The 12,961-nt window shown below is 43.3% G+C and overlaps 1 protein-coding gene across 1 annotated transcript in view; it reads right to left on the bottom strand.

Annotated features, from left to right (window-relative positions):
• Nucleotides 1–2,930: 2,930 nt before the first annotated feature.
• LOC115085006 (serpin B6-like) overlaps nucleotides 2,931–12,961 on the bottom strand; it is a 152,397-nt gene continuing 142,366 nt past the window's right edge. Inside the window, exon 7 of the mRNA XM_029590511.1 lies at nucleotides 2,931–3,987. Within this exon, the coding sequence (XP_029446371.1) occupies nucleotides 3,583–3,987 (405 nt within the window). The 3' untranslated portion in view covers nucleotides 2,931–3,582. The remainder of the gene's footprint in view (nucleotides 3,988–12,961) is intronic.

Genomic DNA, 12,961 nt, shown 5'->3' with positions numbered 1-12,961 from the left:
TTCTCCATGTTCATTTATTGTGGACCCAGACAACCTTGCTACGCTCCAAGCTGAACACCAGGACTATGGTCATAGTTTCTTTTCTGTCTACCTCAGCTATAGTTTTCCCATTTAGTCAGGTCCTCCACATCTACCTTCTGTGGAAAAAGCTGGGATGGGACCATTGGCAGAGTTGTTTAGATACAGCAGCCCATTAGCAATTCAGCTGAGCTCTGTCTGCTGGAGAGAGAAACTTTGTATTCCATTAGGGTCTTATGAATCAGCATTTGTCTTCAGTTGCATCTTCACTTCTGCCACCACAAACCCATTGCTTTGAGGAAACAATATTTTCATTCAGATTGTCTAGTTTGGAAATTTCAAGTAACCATAAATTCTAGCCTGTAATCAGAAGATACAAATTCCCCTGACAATTAAGAGATCTACTGCTGAATTTTGCCAAGGACTCTCTGGAATCTGATGGAATTGGTGATTCATGGCAGATGGTAGCCTCTTGAATACAGACCAGACACCAGTCATCACCTCTATTTCACAGAGATTCCTGGTACCACACGGATTCCCTTGGTCAAACTCAACACTTTGAGATGCCCTTGTGTCCACTGTGGATATGGAAAAGACTTCCATGACACAAATTGGTTGAATTAATCGGGTGATTTCCTCACATTAGTAATTTATCTTGGACTGTTATCTTCTCGTTTACTTGCTAAAACCTCTGAAATTCCTATTTAATTTAATATTTAGGCCGGTCTGTAATTGCCCAGGGCAGGCTGCAATAAAACATACATAATCCAATTATTTACTCTTTCGGAAAATAGAAGGACTAGAGGTCACTCCATGAAGTTTGCAAGTAGCACATTTAAAACAAATTGGAGAAAATTATTTTTCACTCAACGCACAATAAAGCTCTGGAATTTGTTGCCAGAGGATGTGGTTAGTGCAGTTAATGTAGCTGGGTTCAAAAAAGGTTTGGATAAATTCTTGGAGGAGAAGTCCATTAATGGCTATTAATCAATTTTACTTAGGGAATAGCCACTGCTATTAATTGCATCAGTAGCATGGGATCTTCTTAGTGTTTGGGTAATTGCCAGGTTCTTGTGGCCTGGTTTTGGCCTCTGTTGGAAACAGGATGCTGAGCTTGATGGACCCTTGGTCTGACCCAGCATGGCAATTTCTTATGTTCTTATGTTCTAAGAATAACCAACTCCTTCTCTGATGAATAGGTAATGTTAAATGAATATTGCATCATTTACATTCAGCAGCATTGCAGTGTGAGATCAGTCTTTTGGTGATGAAAATAGAGATCAGGAATGTGAGGTTTCCATCCTGAAATGTAGTCTTCTCAGGGATTCTATTTAGCAACTTCATCCTAAAAGAAAGCACTTCTTGATGTTACAAGAGAGAGGACCTTTAGGTGTATTTGTCTAAACTTATAGAACCAACTTCTATTAGAGATTAGAAGTGCCAGAATTATTTACGTTTTCATAAAGAAAGGAAAATCTGGCTGTTAGACTTTTTATTGTAGATTTTATCTGTGGATTTTATGAACTTTGGTTGCTGATAATTGATCGAGATGTGCATTCGGGTAAAACAAATTTTAAAAATGCAATAAATTGGGGTAATCTATTTCTTTCATGGGGGCCCCTGAATTAAATGAATCCTATTCGTATTCTTCGTTTAAAGTAAAAAGTCTCCCATTGGGCATATGCCTGAGGCTGGCTCTTCACCTACAGAATAGGCTGCAGCCCAATGTAGGAGCTAGGGCCTATGCCCAAGTATGACACTGGCACCTCAGTCTAGGCCCGAACCCGATGCCGAAACCTCAGCCAAGGCCTGAGCAAAGACCCGGGACCCCCGAAAATTTTTTGCCAGGATTGGGAAATTTCCAGATCCCCCACTTACCTGATCTATTGGGGATCTGATGCTAGGGCCTGGCAAATAGGCTGGGTCCCGATGCATGGGCCTTGGTCTAGGCCTCAGCCCAGGCTCAGGTCTTGTCCTGACTCCTGGGTCTTGGCATAGGCCAGAGCCCAAGACCAGGTCTGACGCTAGGGCCTGGCCCAGAGGCAGAGTCCCGCTGCCTGGGTCTCTGCCTAGGCCATTGCTCAGACTCAAGCCTGACACTGGGGCCCGGACTGGAGGCCAAATCCTGATAACTGACCTCAGCCTAAACCCAGGTCTGACACGGATCTTTGGACCAGAATCAGGCCCAGGTCCAGAGGCCAGAGCCCAAGCCTCCTAGGATTCTTTGTTCTTCTTTCTTTAACCTTTGCTCTTCAAATGAGTCATCCGTAAATTAACTCCAGCACATCTTCCTCAGCGGATGATGCCATTTTGCTGTACAGCACAGAATTGGTTCTGCTTGGGTCCGGGTTGAGGCCTAGATGTCAGGACTTGACCTCTGGGCCAGGTCACGACATCAAGCCTTGTCCCGGGCTCTGGCCTAGGCTTTGACCCAAGCCTAGGCCTGAAGCCGAGCTTCGCATGGAGGCCGGGTCCCACCACCTGGGCCTCTGGACCATGCCTCCAAGCCTGGGCCTTGCATAGGGCCTAGGCTCAGGTCACGTTCGCCTACAGTGGTCTAGGCCTACCCTGGGCCTAGGTCTTGCCAGCACATCCTCCTTGGACTGGGTAAATGGGGGCTGGAGAGGATTTTGGACTCAGCATTTTTCCAGGTGGCAGGGATGGATGGTGGGTATGGAAGGACTCGGGAGGCCCCGTTTCTTTTTTTTTTTTTTTTGGGGGGGGGGGTTGCTTTTTTAATATTTATTTCATTTTTTAAACTAATGAAACAAACATTAAAAGAAACAAAATTCTTAGGAAACTCTCCCAAAATAATTGATGTTTGTTAATTGTTAATATTTACTTTATGATAAATGGTTTTCCTTTTTCTTTGGTTATAAGAATTAAACTACCCATTGTTAATAAAAGATCAATTCATGTTAAACAAAGTTTTATTAGATTAAGCTAAGCAAAGTGCAGAAATTGATTGGACCAGTTTTTAACTCTGTCCTCTAGGTAAGGTTTCAGCTAGTAAGATTTTTGTTATCCAGTTTCTAAATAACCTTGCTATGACTAGACTTAATTAAATTCTTGCCCAGTTTCAGAAAAGTGGTAACATATAATCATTATCCATGGCTTCTGAAGTACTGTAGCATTAAAGCATGAATTTTTTTCTTCTGCTAAAGAAAAACAGTGTTTGGCTCCATGAGACGAAGAATCTCTTTGTTTTTGTACTAGTTCAGTTACACATTTTCAAAAGGGATAATTAATTATTTAAATTTAGATTTTGCCTTTCAGCCACTTCAAAGCCAATTACATTCAGGTACTGTGGGTATCTGATGCAGAAAAACTCTTTAATTCTATTGTTGAAGGTCATTCTCTTTAGTGGAGTATTCTTACTTAAGAGCTATGATGAATATTTATTGTTCTAAATTACAAAGGCAAGTCCTGATTTTAGAACAATCTGGAAGAAAAAGTAATTCTAGTATAATTCACTGCTTTTACAATGGGTGCTCCACCTCCATGGAACATACAGAATAAAAGAGCAAAACACAGACGCTGGGTGGGAAATTTTCTACAGGACAGCTAAGGGGAGCAGAATCTTCCAGAAAAAAGGATGCTGTGGCTTTGGTTGTGTAAGATGAAGAAGAGGAAAGGATGATCAGCTATGAATCTCGGGACTGTTGGAGTGCAACGCAGCTTCGTGACTGTGGCAGTGGCAGCTGCTGCCTCTGTGCCTTCTTCGTTCACCTCCACAAAGGCCTTGTGGATCACCTTGGACAGGACCAGATCATTATTGCTTGACATCCCAGAAAAGTCGGCCTTATGCACGTCAAAGGCATCAGACATTCCCATGCTGCTCAGCACCGATTTCAGGTCATAAGTCTCTTCCATTTTAAATTTGGGTATAGACACTTCAACTTCTGTATTATACATCACTTCTGGGTTTGTCCAAATCATAAATTTCTTATAGGTGAGCTTTCTTTCAAGCTGGAGAGAAAAGAACAAAAATATATCACTAAATACAGAAGAAAACAAGAGCACAAGTTTAAATAACTTCTCACATGGACCTGGTAATCAGCAGGCAAATAAAAACCAAACCTAATAAATGTGCTTTATGGGCTTTCCATGTTAAATACAAAACACAACTTATTAGCAGAAGGGAGAAACTATAATCAATATTTATCTATCTATCTATCTTTCTATCTATCTTTATTTATTTATTTATTTATCCTCCTCATATAATCCCTTTCCTCCATACATACCATTCAGAAATAATTGGAGGAGGCTTCTTATTCTGTACTCACCTGTACTAAAATGTATCATCAAGCACAGAAAATGTGATAAAAGAAATACGCCAAAGAGCTGTGTTACCAGTTGGGCGGATTTCATGCCCAGTTAGGCTAGTTTTGGAGATCGACTGCGAAAAATTTGGGAATTTCGAGGATTATGTTATTTTTTGGGCTACTTTTAAGGGCATGTGCATATTTTTAGGCAATATCTCATTCACTCTAATGTCCACATTATTGGCTGATAGATTGCTGTTCCTCAATTAACACAAATTAAAACTCAGTTTCCAGTATTCTTGATTTGGGTGAGAAGGAGCAATCATTTGTCCAATGCAGCAAACTGTATGCGGGGCCGGATTTTAAATGCCCTACGCGTGTAAATCCGGCCGTATTTACTCACGCAGGGCCCTCGCGCGCCTATTTTGCATAGGCCGCCGGCACGCGCACTGCCCCGGGACGCGCATAAGTCCCGGGGCTTCGTAAAAGGGGCGGGGAGGGGCCATGTCCGGGGGCGTGTCCGGGGTCAGGGGCGGTTCGGGGCGGGACTGGGGGCGTGGCGCCGGCCCGGGGGCGTGGTCGAGGCCCCCGGACCAGCCCCCTGGTCGGGTGATGGCGCGCCAGCAGCCCGCTGGCGCGCAGATTTACGTCTGCTTTCAGCAGGCATAAATCTGCCAACAAAAGGTAGGGGGGGGTTTTAGATAGGGCCGGGGGGGTGGGTTAGGTAGGGGAAGGGAGGGGAAGGTGCGGGGGGGGGGGGGTGGAAAGAAAGTTCCCTCCGAGGCCTCTCCGATTTCGGAGCGGCCTCAGAGGGAACAGGCAGCGCGTGCCGGGCTTGGCGTGCGCAGGTTGCACAAATGTGCACCCTCTTGCGTGTGCCGACCCCGGATTTTATAAGATATGCACGGCTACGCACGTATCTTATAAAATCCAGCGTACTTTTGTTCGCGCCTGGTGCACGAACAAAAGTACGCCCGCGCGTACATTTATAAAATCTACCCCTTTATTCTTACAAAGATTATTACTACTTCCATATTTCTTTAAACAACACAAAAATTGAATTAAGGAATATTATTTCCAGGAAATTTAGTAAGAGAAATATAATAATACTATCTGCCCTCAGCACTTATATACTAGTGGAGAAAGATCCATTCTAACTTAGAGCAATATTTCAAAACAATGGTACTAAATATCTGAGAGTAAGGCAGTTTAACATTTTAAATCGCTGAGTCTTTTCTATCCTGGATCTAAAGTCCATTGATGTGTCTGAATAAAATTACCCAGCTGTTCTGGGTCATAGAAAACATATCTATTCCCGGCCAGTCTCATTACACATTTGCATGGAAATCTCAATATAATCTGGGCTCCATGCATTCTAACTTGTGGAAGCATTGTCAAGAATTTTTTTCTTTTCCTCTGGGTTTCCTTGGAAACGTCTGGATATATCCATATTTTTTGATTTAAATAGAGAGCTGACCGATTTTGTAGAAACTTCTTCATTATATTGTCTCTGTCCTGAGGCACAGAAAATCTGACCAATAAAGTACCTCTTCCTTCTATTTGTTGTTGCTGTGTGGTTTCTAGAAATTCTGTGATGTTTAATATATTTTCTCCCATTTCCACCTGATCTCCAGAAACTTCCTTTAGGCCTGTCACAAAATAAGCTTTATTTATACTCGGTTGTTCCTCAAACGGAATCTTCAGTACATCTTTCAGGTAACTTTTAAATTGTTCCTTTGGGGAAATCAGTTTGCACTTTGGAAAGTTTAATATCCTGATGTTAGCATTCCTCAACTCATTCTCTATTATCTCTAATCTTCTATTTGTGACTGCTTCGCCTTTAATAGTCGTATTTTGAATTATCTCAATTTTATTTCTTTTCTTTTCCATCTGAGTTATTTTCTTCACTTGTTCAGCCATAGCTGTTTTTAAATTATCAGAGGAATCTTGAGTTATTTTTAAACTTTCTGAGATGGTTATTAGGGAGTTCTGGAGCGTTGAAATGGCAAACCAAAGTGATTCCAATGTTGTACTTTTTGGTTTTTCGAACGGCTTTAATACCGGAAGAGGGACAGTTTGTATCACAATTTTTACATCCTCTGTACCTCCAGTCAATTCAGCGGAGGTTTCCAGGACCATTTCTTCTCCTCCTACAGCTCCAAGGCTTTCAGGGGTACCCCTCCCCCCACTGGGGTGGAAGCTATTAATCCACCCTCCATAGCCGATATCAAGATCTCCCCTGGTAAGCACACCTCGGGTGTACTCACCCCAATCCACGTCTTCCGTTGCTGGGGAGGTTCTGTGCTTGCAGCCTGTGTCCATGTAGGGGGGAGGGAGGGAGTCAGCGGAGCTCCAGGGCTCAATGTTGCTTCGCCCGCTTGCGACTGCGTCTGCTCACCGGACGTCGCTAGCGCGGGTCTCTCTGGATTTCCTGCCGGGGAATAAAACTCCGAAATTGAAGTTTGAAGCATAGGCGGATTAGGGGCACCTTGAGGAAGTCTTCCCTAATCTTGCCTTTTTTTCTCTTGGTGTGCGGTGTAATGTCCAATTCCCGAAGGAAAGAGTTAAATTTTCAGAAACTCAATTTCAGGAGCTCCAACTCTACGTCCTCTCAGGTCGGCGCCACCTTGGATCTCCCAGAATTTTTTTTTTAAATTGTTTTACTTACTGCTCTGTTGGAGCAGAAGCAACTTGCGAGCGCCGGCCGGCTGCCAGCGCGTGCTTCTCTGGAACAGCGGCTAATGGCCACTGTCCCAGCCGGCCTCCGCCCCGTCCCCTGCTCACCCCTTTTTCGGTGCCTGGCACTTGTGCACGTATTGGCAGTTACGCGCGGGGTTGGGTCCTTTCGAAAATGGCGCGGCACGCACAGGGCCTGGCTACGCATGTAACTGCTGGTATTTGTGTGCGTATCCCTTTTAAAATCCAGCCTTATGTGAAGTCTTGAAAATGCCTCGTTATTATAGCTTTATAAAAGTCACCAAATTTAATCAATTAAGTTTTATCACATTATTATGCACATACACATACCTTATCCGCTCCTGCATACAGTTCAAGTTCCTCATTCTCATCTACAAATGTCTTTGCTCTGCAGCATCTCACTACATCTCTTCTCTTATCTCTCTCTCTAAATCCCTCCTCTTGTACTCCATTCCTTGGATAAGTCACTCCTATCCGTGCCCTTCTCCTCTAATGCCAATTCCTGACTCCATACTTTCCATCTGGCTGCACCGTGTGATTGGAATAGTCTTCCTGACCTGGTGCGTCATGCTCCCTCTCTTGCCATCTAAATACCCACCTTTTTGAAACCGCTTATAAATCTTGTGCCTGATTGTCTGCTTTTAGTCTTAACTAACTTTCTTTTCTTTTAACCGAGTCTCTTGTAATGTATGTTTGTCTTATTAGTTTGTAAGCTCTATTGAACAGGGACTGTCTTTGTGTATGTTTGTACAGTGCTGCGTATGTCGTGTAGCGCTATAGAAATGTTAAGTAGTAGTAGTAGTAGTAGTACTAATGGCTTGACACTGGCAGAATTTTTTTGTTTTTCTGTTGATGTTTTAGGTTTACAAACCTTCACATTCATAGGAGCAGAGCTATGTTTTTTGAGACATTTCTACTTGTCTCACATTCAGTCCAGCTGACAACACACCTCATCACAAATTCTCAGAAGATAAAAACAAATTACAGTATTTTCTGTGATCTTACCATCAGCTGAGAAGTTAGTTTTGTGTGTGCCTTTATAAGTGTAAAGTAACTGGTACTGACAAATGTTTAACAAAACAAGTTTAATAAATCTGGGGCTGTGATGGCATATTATAATGGAGGGAAATAAAAAATCATAACTGCATCATACAAAATCTAAACGCTTTCTATACCCAAGTAATAAATGAGAATTTGATTTTATTTGTTAAATACTATGGGGCCGATTTTAATTCCTACGCGCGTGGGGTACATTTGTGCGTGCTACCCGGCACGCATAAATGTACACCCGATTTTATAACATGCGCATGCTGCTGCGCCCATGTTATAAAATCCAGGGACGGCGCGCGCAAAGGGGTGCACACTTGTGCACCTTGCGCGCGCTGAGCCCAAGGGGAGCCCCGATGGCTTTCCCTATTCCCTCCAAGGCCGCTCTGAAATCATAACCTTTTGAAAATCTACCCCTATGAGTAAGAGGATCTGGTATCCAAAGCCAATTAGCAGGCAATTGCATTATCATTTCATAAATAAATAGATATCCGCCATCTAGACCTGGCTCCAAGAAGAGGTGCCAAATTTTACTCACCTAGGCAACATTGCTCCCTGGTCTTTTCCAGCCCATCAAATACCTGAAATGCATTAATAGTGTACAAGAACAGCAGCTTTTTGCAGTAGAAAGAAAATTCTAGAACATAGGAGTTCATGATATAAGGCTCTAAAGGAACCTCGGGAGCTCTGTCAGGAAACTTTTTCATGGACAGGATAGTAGAGGTGTATAATGCCCTCCTGGAGTGAGTGGTGGAAGCTAAAATGGATGTTTTTGTCAATTTGTCTACATGCAATGCAGGACTTTGTATAGAATCTCACATATTTAAAATTTGATTTGAATTGTTTTAGTTTCTGTATAGCAGTTATAGCCTGTAATAGGAGCTATAAAATTTGGACTACTTTTGGGCTAGATTTTGTGATTGGTTGGGCTATAAAAATGTTTTGGCATCTGGCAACACTGCCAAAGAGTGTAAAATGATAATCCAGGGATCAATTTTCACAAAAGCTGAATCAATAGGCATTTATTACATTGTATTTCTTATTATACACTGAAAAGGTTTAGCATTTAGGCATTAGAAGGCCAGATAAGAAAACTCAGTCCATGTTACTGGTGGCCAAGACAACACCGAAACGTACAACAGATAAAGGAGCTGCAGTGACCCATTAAAGCACTTCCATTTCAACTTTGCTTTCAAGACTGCATCCCTGCAATGACCTGAAAGAAGGGTGCATTCTGCTAGCACTTAACTTGGCAAGATCACTTTTATACTAAAAGAGTAAAAATAATAAACTCTCTGCAACTAAAAATGAACATCTACAAAACTGAATGATTCTGCAGAAATGTTAATGAAGGAAAAGGCTTTTGTCAGTCCACAGCCTTATTACATAAAAACATATTCAGCAATTGCTTGATTGGACTCATCTGTGTGTGGTTATTAGGGGTTCACTAATACCAGAGTGCACTATTTTTTAAAATTCACATTAAATCGAATTAGTGTGCACTAAAATGAAATTTAAAAAAGCATATTTTTTGGCTGCACACCCCTAGTTATAATGGAGGGTGAATGCTGCCAGGAATGACATAAGTATGGTTTTATATGAAAACACAGTTCACACTCAAATGATGGTGTGTGGGTTAAGTAATTTTCTGCCTTCATCTGTCTTTGCTGTCCATCTTCTCATCTGGTCAAAAAAGAAAGACACAGCTCACCTCCCCTCAGACTTATCAACCTTTCCATCTGCTCTAATGCACACACACAGAGGACACAAATACTGTCAGTCTCTAGCCGTGGCCTCACTATTAGACCCAAATCACTGCTCCAGTTTATGGGGACTAGGGAAACAAACAGCTGAAGGGGAAATAACTTTCACCTAACCCTGAAATCACCATTTAAGTTATAGTTTGGGAAAATAAACTATCAGTGTGCTTTAATGTGCAGACACTGTTACTACTAGGGACGACCATTGCTCTGTCTATGGACCAGCCTATCTTTTTCTTATGAATACAGTACCTGAAAAATAAGATATCCCAGCACCACCAATGCTACTACCCCAGTTCAAGTGGGATGTGTGTAAAACATAGCTGTAGGGAAAGATATACCATGTATTCCAAAACCCACCAGGTGTATTTTCTGAAAATATAATTTGTGGCTGGATGCCCTTCTATGTAAATCCTATTTTCAGAGTGAAAAGAGAGGGCAGGCCCCAGTTCCTTTGCATACTTTAAACATGATTAAGGTGGGCTTTCATGAGTGATTTCCTTCTTGCCTCCTACCATACAGATTTGTGGAGTGGTTGGAATATTATCACATGCACATTTTGACCAGGCTTGGCCACAGAAGCTTATAGCTCTTTCAAATTTGCCTCTTACCTTTTGGTTGCCTTCCTGAATAGTGTCAAGTCATGCACTTTGGAAGGAATGGCCTGAACTAAGGTCTGGGTAGTACCAGTCACCTTCCACTTCTTAATAATCATCTTGACTGTTCATTAAAGGATATTCAAGACTTTGCAATGTTTTTATACTCATCCCCCAGATCTAGGCCTTTCCACAACTTTGTACTGGAGTTCTTGTGACCACTCCTTGGTGTTCATGGCAGCCTGGGTCTTTGCCAGGAGAAAGAACCAACAAGAAGTACTAAATTTATTCTGTCATCATTTGATTCACTACAGTTTAACAAAGTTGGGGATAGTTCATTTGGTGTGGACTTATGGAGGCAAATGATTTTCCAGAGTTTTAAGGGTGTAAAATTGCTACAGAATTACAAGGGGCTGGAAAGTTAGCGAACCAAGCTCTTCCATGTTTTCATTTATACTTCTTTTTCTAAGGAATTCTGGAATATATTTTTCACTTGTCAGTTGTGGGATAGGACGTGTGGTTACATGGAACAAACACTGGTAGAATGCATTTTAGTTCCAGGCTAAAAGGCAACAAAGGGGGGGGGGGGGGGTTTGGAAAGGGGGTGGGGGTAGACTTTCTATAGCAGATGTACATCATTCATTCAACATTTCAGAAATTAAAAGTTCTAATAGGATTCTTATTTCTTCAGTTACTGTTTTTGCAGTAAAAAAAAAAAGTGCCTTAACAATAAGACATTCAGTTTCAATGTACATTTTATGAACGTTGACAAAATGACTTATCCAGGAATGTAGAACAACGTTCTCACACATAGCTTTCTTTACCATAAGCCAACCTGAAGTGGAGCGTAATCATATAAACACACCCATCAGCTCCACTAAAGGAGATTAGGGTAACAAAATGAACTTTACTAATGCTTTGCAGAGGCTGCATTTCAAGAGAAACAACCACATGCATTGTCACTTAGGCGACATCTTGAAGTAATAACATTGTTTGGTAGTTATCACCCAAAGTACTCTGTCTGCCAGTAGTTCTCAATCCTATCCTGGTGATCACACAGCTAGTCGGGTTTGCAGGATACCCTTCATGAATAAATGTGAGTTTCATTTATATTTACTGGATCTCTACTGCATACAAATCTATCTCATGCATACTCATTGTGGATATCCTGAAAACCTGTCTGACGTGTTGTCACAAGGACAGGTGAGGGAACTGATGCCGTAATCCAATACAAATGAAAAACACAATATTACGCTGACAATTTTTCTGTGTCCTTGCCATAATTTTTTGTGCATTGTTAATCTCCTCCTGCTTAAACAATTTGAGGTACATTTTCTTAAGCTTAGTTGGAACTTACATGCATAAAATAGTGAGTTCCATGTGTAGATTGGCTGATGGTGCTTAACTGAAATTTCTCCCCCTTAAAACTGCACACAAAAATTTTAGCTCCTCAGAAAGAGAGGCACTCCAGGTGGGGAAAGGGGTGCATTTCAGGGGCATGTAATGGACTTACACGCCCCTTCATGCACGCCTGAGGTGATGCCTGCAGATACTTTTCTCTTCTGCTCTTCTGCCCTGATTATAAAAGGAAAATGGAGCAGGAACACCTCATAACAGGTAAGATAGTGTTACGATCCCCCCTGTTGCTGTGCTACAGGAGGTATCTCACCTTCTCCTCCGGAGGCCGCTCCGAAGCCAGGGCCTCGCCTGTGTACCATCCAGGATTTGCTCCAGGGCCTGGGAGGCCTAGCTGTTCTTGAGGCCTGCCTGTGGCTTGCTTGTGCTTGCTTGGACTTCCTGGATCCGGCCACGCCCTTCTCCCTAGGGGCCGGCCCGCGGCACTCCACCTCAGTTATAGGGCCAGCAAGGGGCGGTCCAGGTGAACTCCTCCCAGGGAGTTGCCAGTGCAGCAACCCTCCTCTTCCTGCTCTGGTCCCGCTCCTGCGGCTGTAGAACAGGATGGTCCACGACCAGCCCATTGGGTTCGCCCATGTCGGTGGGCTGAGTAGGGCGCCCTGAGGGACAGTGCCATCGTCTTCCTTACCAGCCCTCGTCTCTGATGTCTCTGCCTGTTTCCCTGATGTTGGCTGCCGATGTTGCCTTGATGTTTGTTCCTGATCCGGTTCCTGATGTTCCTGCTTGCTTCAGACTGCCAGGAGTGTAGTATCCCGCTTCAGACTGCCAGGAGTGCAGTATCCCGTTTCGACTGCCAGGAGTGCAGTATCCCGCCTCGACTGCCGGGAGTGCAGTACCCTGCTTCTTCCCTGCGCTCTCCCATTCTCAGCGTGGTCCACGACCAGCCTCCCTGGGCTCAGTAGGATGCGTAATGGGACAGGGTGGTCTGTGACCAGCCCATGGGGTCTGCCCGTGTCGGTGGGCTGAGTAGGGCGCCCTGAGGGACAGTGCCAATGTCCTTGCTTCAGCCCTCATCTGTGATGTCCTTGCTTCAGCCCTCGTCTATGATGTCTTCGCTTCAGCCCTCGTCTATGATGTCTTCTGTGTACTAAGGACTCTGTCTGCCCTCGTCCTCTGTCCGGCCTGCCGCCCCATGCCGTTACCCAGCGACAGGTCCGAAAGG

This window comes from Rhinatrema bivittatum, chromosome 2 (genome assembly GCF_901001135.1).
Source record: "Rhinatrema bivittatum chromosome 2, aRhiBiv1.1, whole genome shotgun sequence".
In the NCBI taxonomy this organism is placed as follows: Eukaryota; Metazoa; Chordata; class Amphibia; order Gymnophiona; family Rhinatrematidae; genus Rhinatrema; species Rhinatrema bivittatum.
This window is presented reverse-complemented; position numbering and strand designations above follow the sequence as displayed.